This window comes from Phallusia mammillata, chromosome 7 (genome assembly GCF_965637545.1).
Source record: "Phallusia mammillata chromosome 7, kaPhaMamm4.hap1.1, whole genome shotgun sequence".
NCBI classification, from domain to species: domain Eukaryota; kingdom Metazoa; phylum Chordata; class Ascidiacea; order Phlebobranchia; family Ascidiidae; genus Phallusia; species Phallusia mammillata.
In genome coordinates, this window is record NC_137258.1 from 12,149,048 (window position 1) to 12,163,423 (window position 14,376).

The following is a 14,376-nucleotide window of genomic DNA, read 5'->3' on the forward strand; positions in this document are numbered from 1 at the left end:
GGGCCGGTTGTTGCCTAACTACAATTACTTCAGTGGTTGAGTGAGTTTTTTGTGTTATATTACAAAACTTAGTTTGGAGTTCCGCAAAATTGTTTTATTGCATGTGTTCCGTGACTCAAAAAAACAAAACATTAGGCTAGTCTGGGTTATCCTAAACCAGAACTGCTTCCCAATCTTTTGAATGTATTTTAAAGCATAAGTTATACCCACTTAACATTAAATTTCTTCTTGCAAAAGTATTCCTACAAAATAAAGGTTGCACGGTTTCTCGCTTTCCTGTGCCGAGGCCGGCCTGTAACTAAACCTATACATTACGGAATTTATCCCAATATATGTTATTACTTTGAATCAGATTCACCCAATTCAAAATTTTGCATAAATCCCACATATGCTGATCGTTGTACCAAGTGCGTGATTTATTTTGTTTTGCTTTAATTCAAAATTCTAAGTTGTAACGATGTATCATTTGGAATATTTTGTATCCAGCATGACCGATCACATCGCACTGCACGCAATCTGCCCAAAGATCATTATTTTCCACTGCTGTTGTGCGTCAACAAACTTTATCCTGATTACATCTTCCATAGAAGTGCAGACGAAAAAAGGAACATTATCAAGAAAAAACAAAAAGGTACATACACACTTTACAAATTAAATTAAACAAATACATTGTTCTTGTACTGGTGGTACTTGCACTTGCAAGTAATTCAACGTAGAAAAATGAGCAATGCTTTTTGTTTTGTGTAGAACTGAACACAGCGACCCCTACACGAGAATCGTCACCAGGATTGTCAAGAAAATCAATTTTTACACCAACTCGAAATAAACCAAGCGCCAGACGCACAATGTCGGTCCGGCGACTCACCCTTATTACATAGCTTTCATAAGATTTTTTAAACATCTGAAATCAATACCTTCATAAGAATACGTTTTGTTCCTATTCCATTTAAATGACTTCACCAACAGAAGTGTTAACCTGGGACTAAATGCTGTTAAGGTTTACATATTTGTTTTCTAGAAAACCTTTAGTTCGGCCTACAACAAAACCGAGTAGCTATAGCGCGCTTATTATTGGTTTGTCGTTAGCCCTCTACTCAATTGCGTTTTGTACTGTTTAACGTAACGTGGGTGTATTTTTTTACCCCAACTAAAAGTACAGCAGATGTAAGTTTATTGAGACAGTTTAAAACCGACGAACTCAAAATACAGAAACTTTTGGATTAGCACAGGAAATGCTTTTGCATACTCTCAATGCATTTCACCAACAAATGCAACAATTCCTCGGTGCAGTACATACATGTTTGTGCTTCTTACAATTGCGTCATTTTTCTGTACTTGGCAAAATTATAGATGGATCATTCATTCGATGTACAGAATCGTGATAAATTTCCTCAGGTAATTCTTCATTTGAATCGATTGGTATATAGCGCGGAAATGGACCTATAAAGAAAAAAAATGAAACGGTAAAACAGTGTATTTTGGCTTCTGACCTCGTTAGGATGAATCATAGTATGCCAGGCCTTTTAAAGGCGTCATACCAAATCAGTCGGTCTCCCAAACAGTACCACATTACAAGACACAGGGTAGAAAAATCTAGCCTGTGGTGGGATTCTAACCCACAAGAGGTGTCTTTCCGGGACTCGCGCTCTACCAACTGAGCTACACAGGCTCAGAAGAGGGTTGCTGAAGGTATAAGTATGACTCAAGCCATTCTTACTTCCCTGGTTAGAGGAGACTTTTTGACAGAGTAATAAAAACACTAGAATGGTGGCCCAGCACATATTGCGATTCGTATACACTGTTGCCTATTTTTGAAAAGACATATATACAGTTATACACTATGTTGTTTTACACTGGGTCCCATATTTGGAAACAACTTTTACAACATTGATGTTTCTGCAAGCATAAACCGATGGGTTCCTAGACTCCCAACACATGCAAATGCGTCAAGTATACAATTGATGAAATTGAAAAATTAAAGTTTGGTACTGTGATGTCATACACATCGCTCAATAAACTGCTTTTAATCATGAAATTTAGGGTATAAATTTCATTTGACGTTGTCTGAAAACAACGATTTTGGGGGGATACTGGGGTAAATGGTAGAGCTATAAAGTAAAACTCAACAATCACGTAAAACTAGAAGGGTGGCTTAGCACATTTTGTTGTTGCATTTACACTATAACCTATTTTAAAACATAAATATATTTCTTATGGTTACTTTGTATTGGGTCCCATATTAGCCATCATCTTTTATAACCTTAGGTGTTTCTGCAGGCAGAAACTCATGGGTCCCCACACATGTAAAGTTAAAAATAGTGCATTTCAAGAGGTAACCATAGTCCACATGCTACCCAAATTTTAGCCAATTCCGACACTGTTTTATAAACTTACCCATTTTAGGGGGTTAGTAGGGTTACTATGTGGTTTTGACACTAAACTAAAAATATGAAACCTAAATGACTCAATCAATAGTACTGCAAAATTTTAGCCCAATCTGCCAATGTTTAAAATTTCGACCACTAGACATGTTTTGAGCAACAACCGTTAATGCTTCTGACGTCATAGGGCTTTAACAACCCCTTAACTGCCATAGGGCAAAACCAAGCAACCCACCAACGAGTAACATACAACTGATTGCCCTTGTACGACTATTGCGACACAGAATTTTTTCATTTGTGGTGCCCAGCAACATACAAATACATTTTACACTTTGGGGGCTTGTGGGGTAAATGTTGGTGCTAAAGGGTTGAACACAACAATCAACACCTATAAATGTCATACTCTACAACAGGGGTGGGGAACCTACTTAGTACTGCGGGCCGCATGAATTGCACAACATTTTCGGGCGGGCCAAATATTTTTTACTTTCAAATTCCGTGTAATAATACCCTAAGCATACAAGTGATTTTATATTTCATCGCTCCAGATTTGATTTTTTCTTTGCTGCTACATGTTTGCAACAAACAAGGCTTACAGGTTCATCACTTAATTCGACTAAAATCTGTCCATTCTTTCTGGAACACCCTAGCTCCATTTGAAACTAACACCGCATGGCAAATGATTTGTTACTGGAAGAAGAGACAATCGAGTGACTGTTACGTCACAAATACAGCAAGTGGTTGAATGTGTGGCAATTTTAATAAGTTTGGCGTCAAATATAGAAATGTCGAAGTCTTTTCAAGTAAATGTTTGTACATAAACATTTTATTATTGTTTTTTTATGCTGTACTTTAACAAAATTGTGACGCGGGCCACTTTCAAAATGCAAGCGGGCCGCATGCGGCCCGCGGGCCGCAGGTTCCCCACCCCTGCTCTACAAGCTATCCAAATTTTAGCCAATTTTGACATTGTTTACATACTCACCTATTCTAGGTGGCTAGTGGGGTAAATACTGGGGTTATCAACAAAACGAACTATATCTACCATCTGTGTAAATTTCATCCAAGTCCATTAAACATTTGATGGAAAAATTAGTCGGACAAACTTTAGGCAGAAAACAACCCATTTTAGGGGGCTAGCAGGGTAAATACGGTGCCTTCGAAAACTGCAGGTGCGCTAGGTGCGCTTGGTCCGCTAGGTACTTCGCTTGGTAAACTACAGGTAACTCGTTTTAATTCAACAAAGCCCGTAAATAGTGCAGGTAACCTTTTTTGAAACAAGTAACCTCGTAGTTACTGCGACGTAACGTAATAATGCTGTATGTACTGTTTTTAAGGTTGGGTTAGGGTTGGGGTTAGGGTTAGGGTTTAGGGTTCAGAGTTTAGGGTTTTGGTTGTGTGTTGGGACTATCGTAACACTTTTCCAGCATTATTTGCGTGTTTTAACGTTACCTGCAGTATTTACGATTTGTCGCATAAAAACAGGACAGCTGTAGTATTTTCGACTTACGTCGTACCTATTCTTCGCACCAAAGAGAGTTACCTGCACTATTTTTAAGTTACGTTGCACGAAAAAGGGTTACCAAGCGAGGTACCAAGCGCACCTGTAGTATTCGAAGGCTCCCGGGTAAATACTGGGGTTATCAACAAAAACAAAGTGGGATGCACATCTACATACCTATATCTACCATCTGTGTAAATTTCATCCAAAATCAATATGTGTCCCCTTCAGGGAAGGGGACCCATAATGACTTGTTTTTACAAACTGTGCAAATTTTATCTAACTCTGTCATTGTTTGCGAACCTGACCCATTTTAGGGATAGCGTAAGTGGTGGAGGCATGGGACTACAGCGTTAAACACAACAGTCTAATTTTAAATTGGCATAATCTACAACCCGTTAAAAATTTGTAAAAAAATCAGACAATGTTTAATAATGTGATCATCAGAGCCACTTAGAGCAGCAATTAGTAACGATTCGCTGTCATCAGTTTGATGATTATCCCCTGACTGCAATTGACAAAACTACTACTCAAAATAATGGGCCCTATACCCTGGCAATTATAACACTAATATGAAACCAAACTTTTAGTTGGTGGCCTGCAACATGCAAAACAGACAAACTCCAGAAAAGAAAACAATACATAGTGCTGTCTGCACTCGAATTATTCTAATAGCAAAAAAAACAGAAATAATGTCCTTAAAACACCAAAAATAGTAACTTTAAAACAAATCACTGTCTTAAGTTTTCTGAAGTCTTAATCTGATTTTGCAACCCTGTCAACCACTATTTCTGCTGGTTTACCCAGTTTATCAACTCAGCTAAGATGTCTCCAGTTGTACCAGACCACTATAATACAGAAACTTTGTATTTATTGTGACTGTCCCTGATAAAAATGTTACTCTTTTGGGACAGCAAGGAAACCACTGGGTTTATGCACTAGCAAAGTTTCATTAAAATCTTTTAACTACTTCATGCCAAAAGCACTTCAACAAAACCAAATATGTGTCTCTTAGCAAGGTGAGTGAACCATAATTACCTATTAGTCTTTTGGCCTCTTCTTCTGTGTTGGGCTGTAATCTTCCCACTGAAGTGTCACAGATTTTCACAAACTGATTAATGTGGCCTGCAAACCTTCCTTTTACATAGATCACATTGTACTTTGTGTTGATGCGAAGAACCTTCAACAACAAAAATGAACAGCTAATCCTTAATCCTTTTTAAATACTATGGCACAAATATTATTGTTGTATTGCACAACACACACCTTCAAACCCCTGATATTTTCATATGTGCCTCCGAGCTGGCCAGGCATTTTTTTGCCCTTAATGACTTTTCCACCAGCTCCAAGGGAACCAATTCGTCTGTGCCACAGTTTGGCATGAGGGTGTCCTCCAGCCATTTTCCAGCGCTGCATAACACCTTGGAAGCCATACCCAATGCTGAAAAACAGTACATGCTGTAAATTGATGCTGGTTCGCATTGTAACATTGTAGTCAGCAAATGAACATCATAAAACACTATGAAAGTTCACCATCTTTATGATCAACATTTTGCAATACCTTTTAGCCAAACAGTCAACATACTGTCCAACCCTAAAATGCATTGCATTTATTGGAGTTCCAGGTTTGAGGGCAGCATTTTCTGTCACAAGAAAGCGAAAACACTTTGCTTTCATCGGAATGCCAGCATCACGACAAAACTGTGCATATTTTTCGTTTCTCTGAAATCATGTTTAAAATTACAGACATTTGTGCTTTCAAATTGAAATACAGAAGCTTCAAACTCATTACTTACATAAAATGGACTTGCATTTTTTGCACCCACAAGAACTGCAGCAGTTTTATTGTTGTACTCTTCTTTAGAAAAATATTTCACAACATTGCAGTCAAGAATCTGGATAGTAAGGAGTAAATAAGTACAAGAACAAAAAGGCCACAAAAACGCAATGCTAGCCAAATTAACCTTTATTAAAGCACAAATTGAAACATGTAATTGATAGAAATATTATTTTGAAATATCGCTCTATATTTTTGACCTGTATTAGTGTAGAATTGCAGTAACTTCCATCTTTAAACCAAATTGGGTGAACTCCCAACTTTATACCAACTGCACCACATCGCTTAGAATCTAAACAATATTTTGGTTTTGCTAACTATAATAAAAAAAATCTAAGCACTCACTGCATACCACCACAATGGTAACAATAAATCAGTGTAGCTACAAACTAAGGTTATTGGGACGACAAAACACATTTATTTCTGCTTCCCTATATATATATACCTTTTTGCCAGTCATGAACTGGCCATAGTTCATCATTCAATGGTGCATTTGTTGCTTCTGTTTGGAGATTTTCGGAATAATTTCTAGCAATTTCACTTAAAAAGTCTACATTATCTTTAGTCAAATCATAATCCCATGACCATCTTGGTGCAGGTAGTTTATGTACAGGTACAAATTTGTCAGATCTTACACCATATTTGTCAGTATATCTAACAGCAAATCTTTCGCCTCGTTTTACAGCATTAACAGGTTCAACAGGTGTAAAGACATTCTTTGGCCGAGGTGTTCTGTGCCTATAAACAGCCGGAGAAAAAAACATTTTGTCCAAGACAGATTTAACACTTAAAATCAATACACACTGGTGCACCGACCTTTTGGCAGCATATTTCTTATTTCCATGAAATTCCCTTTCACAAAAACAGCAGGACGATTTGGTAGTTGATGTAAACAATCTTTGTCTTGACGCTAGCATTTTGACAGGGGTACATCAACATACATCAAGCAGCATTACGTGAAAGACTACTACACTTAAAACTTAAGCATATTTTTGCAGCATGATCAATTGAAGCAAATGTATTCCATAGATGTGAAATTGTGAATTACTTTTTTGTGATTTAAATCTTGAAAATACATATGTCGAGCAAACAAGCATAAAATTGGTTCGTAACTTCGTATCAAAGTAGCATATAGTTTGGTTTAAATTATTTGTAAGCGCTAGCTTTAAAAAAAACGCAATAAAGAATAAAGCAACAACTTTTTCTGTTCCAAAAATACAAAAGTAGCAGATGGGACTTTTTTTCCCGGGAAGCATGTATTTTTCACATTTTCACTTGTATTCATGAAATTTAAAAGCTAGCTTGAGATATAGCGCCGCATGCGCATGTTAGCGGCACACTGCTTTTGTGAGGTTTGATTGAAATTCATGAGGGCTTTCTTATATTTTGCATCCATTAATAATAAACGTTGTTGCTTTTTCCCATTCTGTTTGGATAAGTTCCAAACGAGCCTTAATTTCATGCAGGGCAAAACAATTCCAGATAAAACATCAACTTTGCGTTCTGGGTAACAGTTATTTCTGTATTTTTGCAACAAGAAAGTGGCGCTGCATCCTTGTAAACTAACCCTAGGTTTTCCTGGTTTCGCAATCGATTTGTAATTGCCCTCGCTGCCCAGCAATGAAGTTAAACGAATGTAGCCCAGAGACTATCTTAACCTGTTGAAATAGGCCTACTGAGCATGAACGTAATGTTTTTGAAGCTTAACACAATGTACAATGCTGCATCAACAAAACCCTGACAAATCATCCACACCTTCGTTTAGCTTTCTTTGTTAAAACAGAGAATATGCAGTAGAACAATGTGTCACACGCAATACATTTACACACGCAATGTTCAGCACCATGAGAGATAAGGTCGGATTATAAAATTTGCGATTAGTGAATTAACAGTAATGGCTCTACTACTCCCGTGACGCGATAAACACGATTTATATTGAAAAGCTGAAAGGCGTACCGTATATATATCCACACACTCGTACAAAAAATGGTGGGATTTTTTCTTAAATCTAATGAAGCACTCAGCAAATATTTCATAAATAGCAATAATTCATATAAAAGTTATCAATTTGATATGTAACTTTGTAGAGTTCAATATAAAAGCTGAATTCGACTTGTAAGCCAGTACCACGTGTAGAAATGTGCTAACGTCTATTTGCAAAATCAAAAAATATTTTCGTACGTGGTGACAAATATGATTGACCTCAAATATGGGTTCTACCAGCACCGTTATAAAACGCGTACATAGCTTACAAACTCGACCACTAACATTTGTACAAATTCAAAACAAAAGAAACGAAATAAAAGAACGAAGAAAACAGCACACAACGCCACACGTGCATTGTAACACACAAATTATTTAGTTGATTTAGTATCCAAGTGATAAGTGTTGTGCTGCTCAATAAAATCTGCATGAAAAGTTATACGCTATACTTAAGTGATTGTCGACAAGCAATAAACGGTGCAAAGTCACACACAGCCCGATTCAGAGATACAAACTTAAAATGGTTGCCCCGCTAGCGGCTGTTACATCACAAACCCATACGACGTAGCAGAATGTTTTGTTACAGCCCTCAATGAGCAAAGTAGCGCATTAGCAAAAAAACACACACAAGCAACACTTTTTACACTTTCGTCACTCCGCAATACAAATGCACGCAATCGAGAAGAGCGAAAAATAGATCCCAAGAGACAACGTGCGTGTCAGGCAAGATACGCGCACAAAAAGTCGAACCTGCCCTGTCGCGACGACGCATACTGCTTTTATTGACACAGTCTCGACGCACGCGTAATTTACAGCACTTTCAAATGCTTTTCAAACAGATGTATAAGTGCATTGCCGGGGGACGCACAGAGCTGACCGGGTGCCTTGCAATCACAATGATGGGATATAATCATACGCTTGGGGTGTTAGTTTGCAATAAAACGCGTTATGCGAGGGCTTGTGTACACAATGAAAGCAGCTTGTTGCCACTTGGCGACGGATGCTGCATATATCTCTTCATACAAGTACTATATTACGGTAATCCAAACATGCGTGTACATATGAATTCATGTAGCAAACATAGCAAGAATCAAGTTGATGTTTGGTCACACAATGAGAGTTAAGACTATACACACAAAAAATAGGCCAAAGCACTTTGCCAGCACAATGAATGTAGAATGACAATACATACAAAAATAATAAAATGCATTTGCGGTAAAACTTCATCCAGGGTTTAGAAAATCAATGTGTTTCAATATGACTGTTTGATCAGATATATATAAGGTGGTACTATTACTCTGGTTCAACAATTCATTGTGAAAAACTTATTGGCATGTTCGGTAGGCGACTGCTTAGCAACTTGGCTGTTTTATACCTCTATTCCATAAGCCTGTCTTGCACTCGCTCGACTGTACTGCGCATTTTGTGATGAGTTGTAGTGGTTCTGGGGTGCAGGTTTGGGAGGAGTTCTGCAAAAATAATAAGTATGTTCCCACAAATATCTGAACAATAGTTGAAACATTCTCACAGACTAAACACAAGGGAGTAGAGATTCACAACATCAACACAGAAATATTTTTACACAGACCTGTTATGTGGAGGCAAAGATGGAGGGGCAGCAGGTCCATGTTGTGGCACGAATCTGCTGAAAGGCTGGTTGTCTGTTGGGACTGGTCGTTGTGTCATTGCTGTATGGACACAAAATGATTAAATGGTTTCAAGCTAGAGTCGAAAAAAGTAAACCAGAAGTAAAACCACCAATAAACAGAAAAGTTAAACCCAGTCATATGTAAGTCTGAGGCTTAACAGCAAGCATTGAACATCAAGATAAAACATAATCAGGGACAGTGACAAATGCGGGAACATGGAAATTTGTTGTATCACACATGTAAAGCATACAACTCATTCTTGGTGGACTTACGTCGTCTAAACGTTGGCCGCCTTGAATATCTCTTGCTTGGTCGTCTTTCAAAGCTTATTGATTTGCGAGCAGGCTGATTTCTAGTGATTTCAAATTCTGTCCTCACACTAGGTCGGAATCTGATTGAAACCCAATAAATTGTGTTAAAAAATGCAATGCTTCCAGAATTCTTAAATGTAAACAAGCTGACCTTGAACCAAGTCGAAGCATTTGTTGTCGTTGTCCTTGGTTAACATTAGATTTAAGGCGGAAGAAAGCATGATGTTCAACTGCGCACTTCCATAAGTGTTTACAGGCTTTTGGATGATCAAGACGAAAAACAAATGTATGTTCCTGCTCAACACCCTAAGTAAGAAAACAACTCCGCTTTAGTGATTAATATTTTGAATTTTCTATTTCCAATATACATTTGACACCAATGAAAATTGACAAAAGGTAGTAATATTATTAAACTAAATGACAAAACATGTTCTTTGTCTACTATCTGATACCCTTGTCGAGCAAGCCTGGGGGCTTGAGTTGATCAATGGTCCAAATTAATTTGTTTTTTAAAAAAGGCCTGTGAAGTAAATTTATTGCAATTTTACTTACTCTATCATCATCTTCTGTTACAACAAGCATGAGCCTTTTGCCTTTAAAGTCTAATCTTTTAATTTTGGGCCAGAAGAAAAGTCCAATTTTTTGATCGCCTTCAAACACAAGTACACCTGTTGGAGTGAGACCCAGGCTGTAGTTGTTTCCGTCTTTGCCCTATGTAGCAAAGAAAAATATAAAAGTACACTTAACACACTAATGGATTTTTTTATAACACACAGCAAACAAAAAAACGTATTACTCAAGTTTTAAAAACTTGGATGAAAGAAAATGTGATTAATATCACTACGGTTATGTTATGCAGTGACATCAAAAACTAACAGTTTAGGACTGGTTGCCCAATATCTTACTTTCACTTGATGCATATCAACACCATACATCTCCCGCCACTTAGCAATGTTTAAAAAGTTTAATTCTGCATCAGCTGGCGTCTGTCCCCTATAAAAGAATGTTATACATTTAAAGAATGTTATACTTTTGAAGTAAACATGAATATACAGTGACACAAGCACGGCACTTACTTGCAAGCTTTGTATGCTTCAATTGCCTCAAGTTCAAACTGTTCAGATTGATTAGGGACAAATCGAAACTCGGAAATGAAATAAGGATTGTGAACATCTGGATCATAGTCACCAAGTTCAGCTGGAAAAAATTATTAACATTATGCAACTATAACTTCTTACAAGAATGTTTGAGCATAGCACATGTCAGAATTCCTTACATAGTTCAAGTAATAAAGTTGGTTGAACAAACATTTGTACAAATGATTTACTGTGTAAATATTTCAATCCCAAGCACCCAACAAAAATGAGACACACAGCTACAGTTATGATTATTATATAGAGCAGGGGTGTCAAACATGCGGCCCGCGGGCCGCATGCGGCCCTCCATGAGTTTTTGTGCGGCCCGCGAAGAAACTTTTAGAAGTTATGTGTTTTACACAGGCGGAATACCCTGCCAGACCAGTGAGTTCACATGATACAATCATTCTCTATTAGTGGTATATGCAACGTTTTAATAGGATGATCGAAATAACCCATCTTTTTAATGAGCAATTGCGATTGTGACATCATTGTATGCCATTGTTTTCACACAAAGCAATAAAGCACAGTTGGTTCTTTCATTCTGCTACACTGTATATCTGTTTGTTACTTATACAAAAAAATTTTCATGTAGTTGAAGGCATGGATGAACATTTTACTTTCTAATCATGCAATGTTTTTTGTTGTCATGTTACACTGTAACAAATGTTCCGATAGTGCGGCCCACAATGAATTTAATGGTTTGTTTTTGGCCCTCAACGGTGTTTGAGTTTGACACCCCTGATATAGAGCATGTACAGTAATGATAAAATACATACATTGTAGAGAATATCCTGCTAGTTGTACAGAAACATCAAAAGGACAAGTAAGTTTTCCTTGCAAAATATCTTGTTTAAGCTGCAGGAAAAACTGATATCTAAAAGGAACAAAAAAATATTGTATTTACCAACATGGCATGGCTGATTGCCCTGATATATAATCCTTTTACTATTACGCGACCAACAAACGGTGTTGCTTTGTTTTAAAGGGGTTGAAAAAAGTGCTTTTGTATTTTGTTTGCTCTAATCTAAAACTAAAAATTGTAATTTTAATGTTATGTTTGAGAACAAAGTGAGACCATGAGGTCAAACATATTGTGATTGCCTTGTCATAGCACACTTTATATTGTAATTTGCTTATTAAACAAAAAAGCTAAGTGAAGCTTCATTGGTTGAAAGAGCTATTTAGACTTTTGTTTTGAAGCAAAGATAAATATCAGCTGTTTTGTGCTCTGTATAATCAGTTGGCTTTGTATTTGCAAATAGAATCATTTTTTCAGTTCTGAAAGTGAGCCACAACAGACTCTTAAATGTAAGTTACCTTGTTAGCTCCTCTTGCAAAAGGTTTGGCTCTGATGAATAAAACTTTACTCTAAAGTGAAATGTGTAGGGAGGCCCAATCTTAACTTGGCTTATAATTCTTTTAGTTTTGTCCAACCAGTGCGGAACCTGTACAAAACAAATTTTAAAGTTTATTTATGTGACATTTTATTAACATGTACAATGTGCTAAACTCTAGTTAAAAAGGTCATCAATAAAAACTTTTTCAAAAAATATGAACCATTACAATGGTTACTAGACAATTGCAGGATAACATTTCGTTACCACCATAAAGAGCAATTTTCAAGGACCTAGCAAACTATTTAATTTTATACCTTTACCCCCAAGACATGGTCTATATCAAAACTGTATGACAAAAGTTTTATAACAACTAACTAGCTAGCTTTTTGGTTTGATTTCATTATGTGTTGGTAAATTATTGTAAAATACCGATGTCAAACAAGTGGACCTGAAAAATGTCACAGTTCTTTTGAAGTTTAAACCTTTAAACTTTTGCTTGATTAGCTGCACAGGTTATGAGAAACTGTTATCTACCTATGACTTAGTCTTTTTAATAGCCATAATAACTGATTCAATGACCCATCAATGCTGACAAACATATGGTTTTAAAGCAAAAATGTCTTTCAGGATTGACATCTGTTCATTAAAATGGTTGTTCTTCAAATAAAATGCTTAACTTGTGAAACACACAACAATGATAAAATGTTTTTGTTTTAAAATTAAATTTATTACAAATTTGCAGAAATCTATGCATAAAAAACAGTTTTCCCTACTTGATTAGCATCCATGTACTGCAAACCGAAGTAATCAACTTCTATTAAATCCAGATGGTATGAAATTACTTGCTGGTAAAGCAGGCCACCCAAAGCCTTTTTCTGAAACAAAAAAATCACAAAAAGTTTAACCAAATTCTTGAACTACTACATGTTTACGAGACAAATAATCAATTGGGCAATTCAGGAAACACTTCACATTCCTTAGGAAGTCATATGTATTAATTTGTTTACTTGAGAGCTCTAAAATAGTGCGATACTAAAAGAATACCACTATTGGGTACAGTGAAAAATATGCAAAAAATCATAGTATATATACCTGCTGTTTTGCTTGTTTACTTAAGACATACGAACCTTACCAAAAATAGAATCTTTAACAACATATGTATATCATTTGACGTGCAACTTACTGGAACATCAACAGACACATCTGTCCCATCAAGTAAAACTACTCTAGCAGTTATAATTGACTTTCCCCGTTTTCCATCAGGAGAAGGAATGTGAATGCCGGATTCAGACTGGCCACGTCCACTTGAAGGCTGCTTGGGTCTCCTTCTTCCACGCCTGCTAAATGTTCTTCTCAAAAGTCGCAGCATGGTTGCAAAAAATTAAACAATCATTTAGGCTTTGGATGGCCAAGCACAACGCCTTATTACCAGGAAAATTTATTTGCAACTAGGGTACAAAATAAAGTGATTAACAAACTAAGGTGTGCACATGAAGTAGGGACATCACAAAATGTACATCTTTTAATGCATTCATCTGTTATTGGCACAAGCCTGTATGCATCTCGGTCTTTATTATTCACTGTGAGTCTTTGAACGTTTCAGTTGAACACATTTCCAAAGCTTGTACTAAAGCAACTAAAGTGTAACAGGTTGGACCACTTTTGTGACAAATAAGATAAAAAAGGTTGTAGCGCTGCCACGCACATCTTGATTTCATCACTAAGCCCTTATTTATCTTTTTTACTTTTCTGTTTATTGATACATTTAAGACTGAGAGAAAAAAATCATAGTGGTCTGTCCAGTTTGCTTTGGGAGCTAGCTATTTGAAAAGCAAGTATGGGTAGAGTCTATAGCCTGCCAAACATATACTACAGTTTCTGACGAGCTCTCAAACGTGCAGGACCAACATGTCAGTGTGCATGGCCCTAAAGTCCAGATACAAGACAAATTTGGCCCAGTCTGCAGAGTGTGGCAGCTGCACGCGCAATTTTTTTTGGAAAAAAAAAATTTGCCTGCCAAGTTTTGGGGTTTGCACCAAAGGCATTTAATTGTCCTGTCTTGACCTCTTTTACTTGCTTTGTGCCTGCTAAAATAGGTCTTGCACGTGAACTTACGGGTCATGCATGCGCGCACACGGACATGTAGTTCCTGAGGTCTCATCGGGAACTGGCTGCCATGTTCTGCACACTGGAATTTAGCAATAAAGACACCAAACAATTAAATGTCGAAAAAATTAA

At 36.9% G+C, this 14,376-nt stretch overlaps 2 protein-coding genes across 2 annotated transcripts; both read right to left on the reverse strand.

The window, feature by feature from the left end:
- Positions 1-1,154: 1,154 nt before the first annotated feature.
- LOC145237390 (large ribosomal subunit protein uL3m-like) lies at positions 1,155-6,882 on the reverse strand. The gene is made up of 8 exons (XM_080100237.1): positions 6,536-6,882; positions 6,165-6,457; positions 5,920-6,011; positions 5,679-5,777; positions 5,444-5,604; positions 5,149-5,323; positions 4,921-5,062; positions 1,155-1,440 (listed from the first exon to the last, which is right to left on the reverse strand). The coding sequence occupies exons 1-8, from the start codon at positions 6,634-6,636 to the stop codon at positions 1,322-1,324; spliced, it is 1,182 nt and encodes a 393-aa protein (XP_079956363.1). The 5' UTR covers positions 6,637-6,882; the 3' UTR covers positions 1,155-1,321.
- A 593-nt stretch (positions 6,883-7,475) lies between these two features.
- On the reverse strand, positions 7,476-13,585 carry LOC145237389 (band 4.1-like protein 5). Its single transcript, XM_080100236.1, has 11 exons — positions 13,322-13,585; positions 12,912-13,013; positions 12,119-12,246; positions 11,578-11,675; positions 10,739-10,859; positions 10,568-10,655; positions 10,215-10,373; positions 9,814-9,968; positions 9,624-9,742; positions 9,291-9,390; positions 7,476-9,171 (listed from the first exon to the last, which is right to left on the reverse strand). Exons 1-11 carry the CDS (start codon positions 13,505-13,507, stop codon positions 9,072-9,074), a joined length of 1,356 nt encoding a protein of 451 aa, XP_079956362.1. The 5' UTR covers positions 13,508-13,585; the 3' UTR covers positions 7,476-9,071.
- Positions 13,586-14,376: the final 791 nt, after the last annotated feature.

Excerpts from the sequence above, each read along its gene's own strand:
- LOC145237390 (XM_080100237.1), bottom strand. The coding sequence starts at position 6,636 with ATGCTAGCGTCAAGACAAAGATTGTTTACATCAACTACCAAATCGTCC. Across the intron at positions 6,458-6,535 it reads AAGAAATATGCTGCCAAAAG|GCACAGAACACCTCGGCCAA; the intron begins GTCGGTGCACCA and ends GGCTGTTTATAG. Across the intron at positions 5,778-5,919 it reads GCAATTCTACACTAATACAG|ATTCTTGACTGCAATGTTGT; the intron begins GTCAAAAATATA and ends CTTACTATCCAG.
- LOC145237389 (XM_080100236.1), bottom strand. The coding sequence starts at position 13,507 with ATGCTGCGACTTTTGAGAAGAACATTTAGCAGGCGTGGAAGAAGGAGA. Across the intron at positions 13,014-13,321 it reads ATGTGTCTGTTGATGTTCCA|AAAAAGGCTTTGGGTGGCCT; the intron begins GTAAGTTGCACG and ends TTTTTGTTTCAG. Across the intron at positions 10,656-10,738 it reads GAAGCATACAAAGCTTGCAA|GGGACAGACGCCAGCTGATG; the intron begins GTAAGTGCCGTG and ends ATTCTTTTATAG.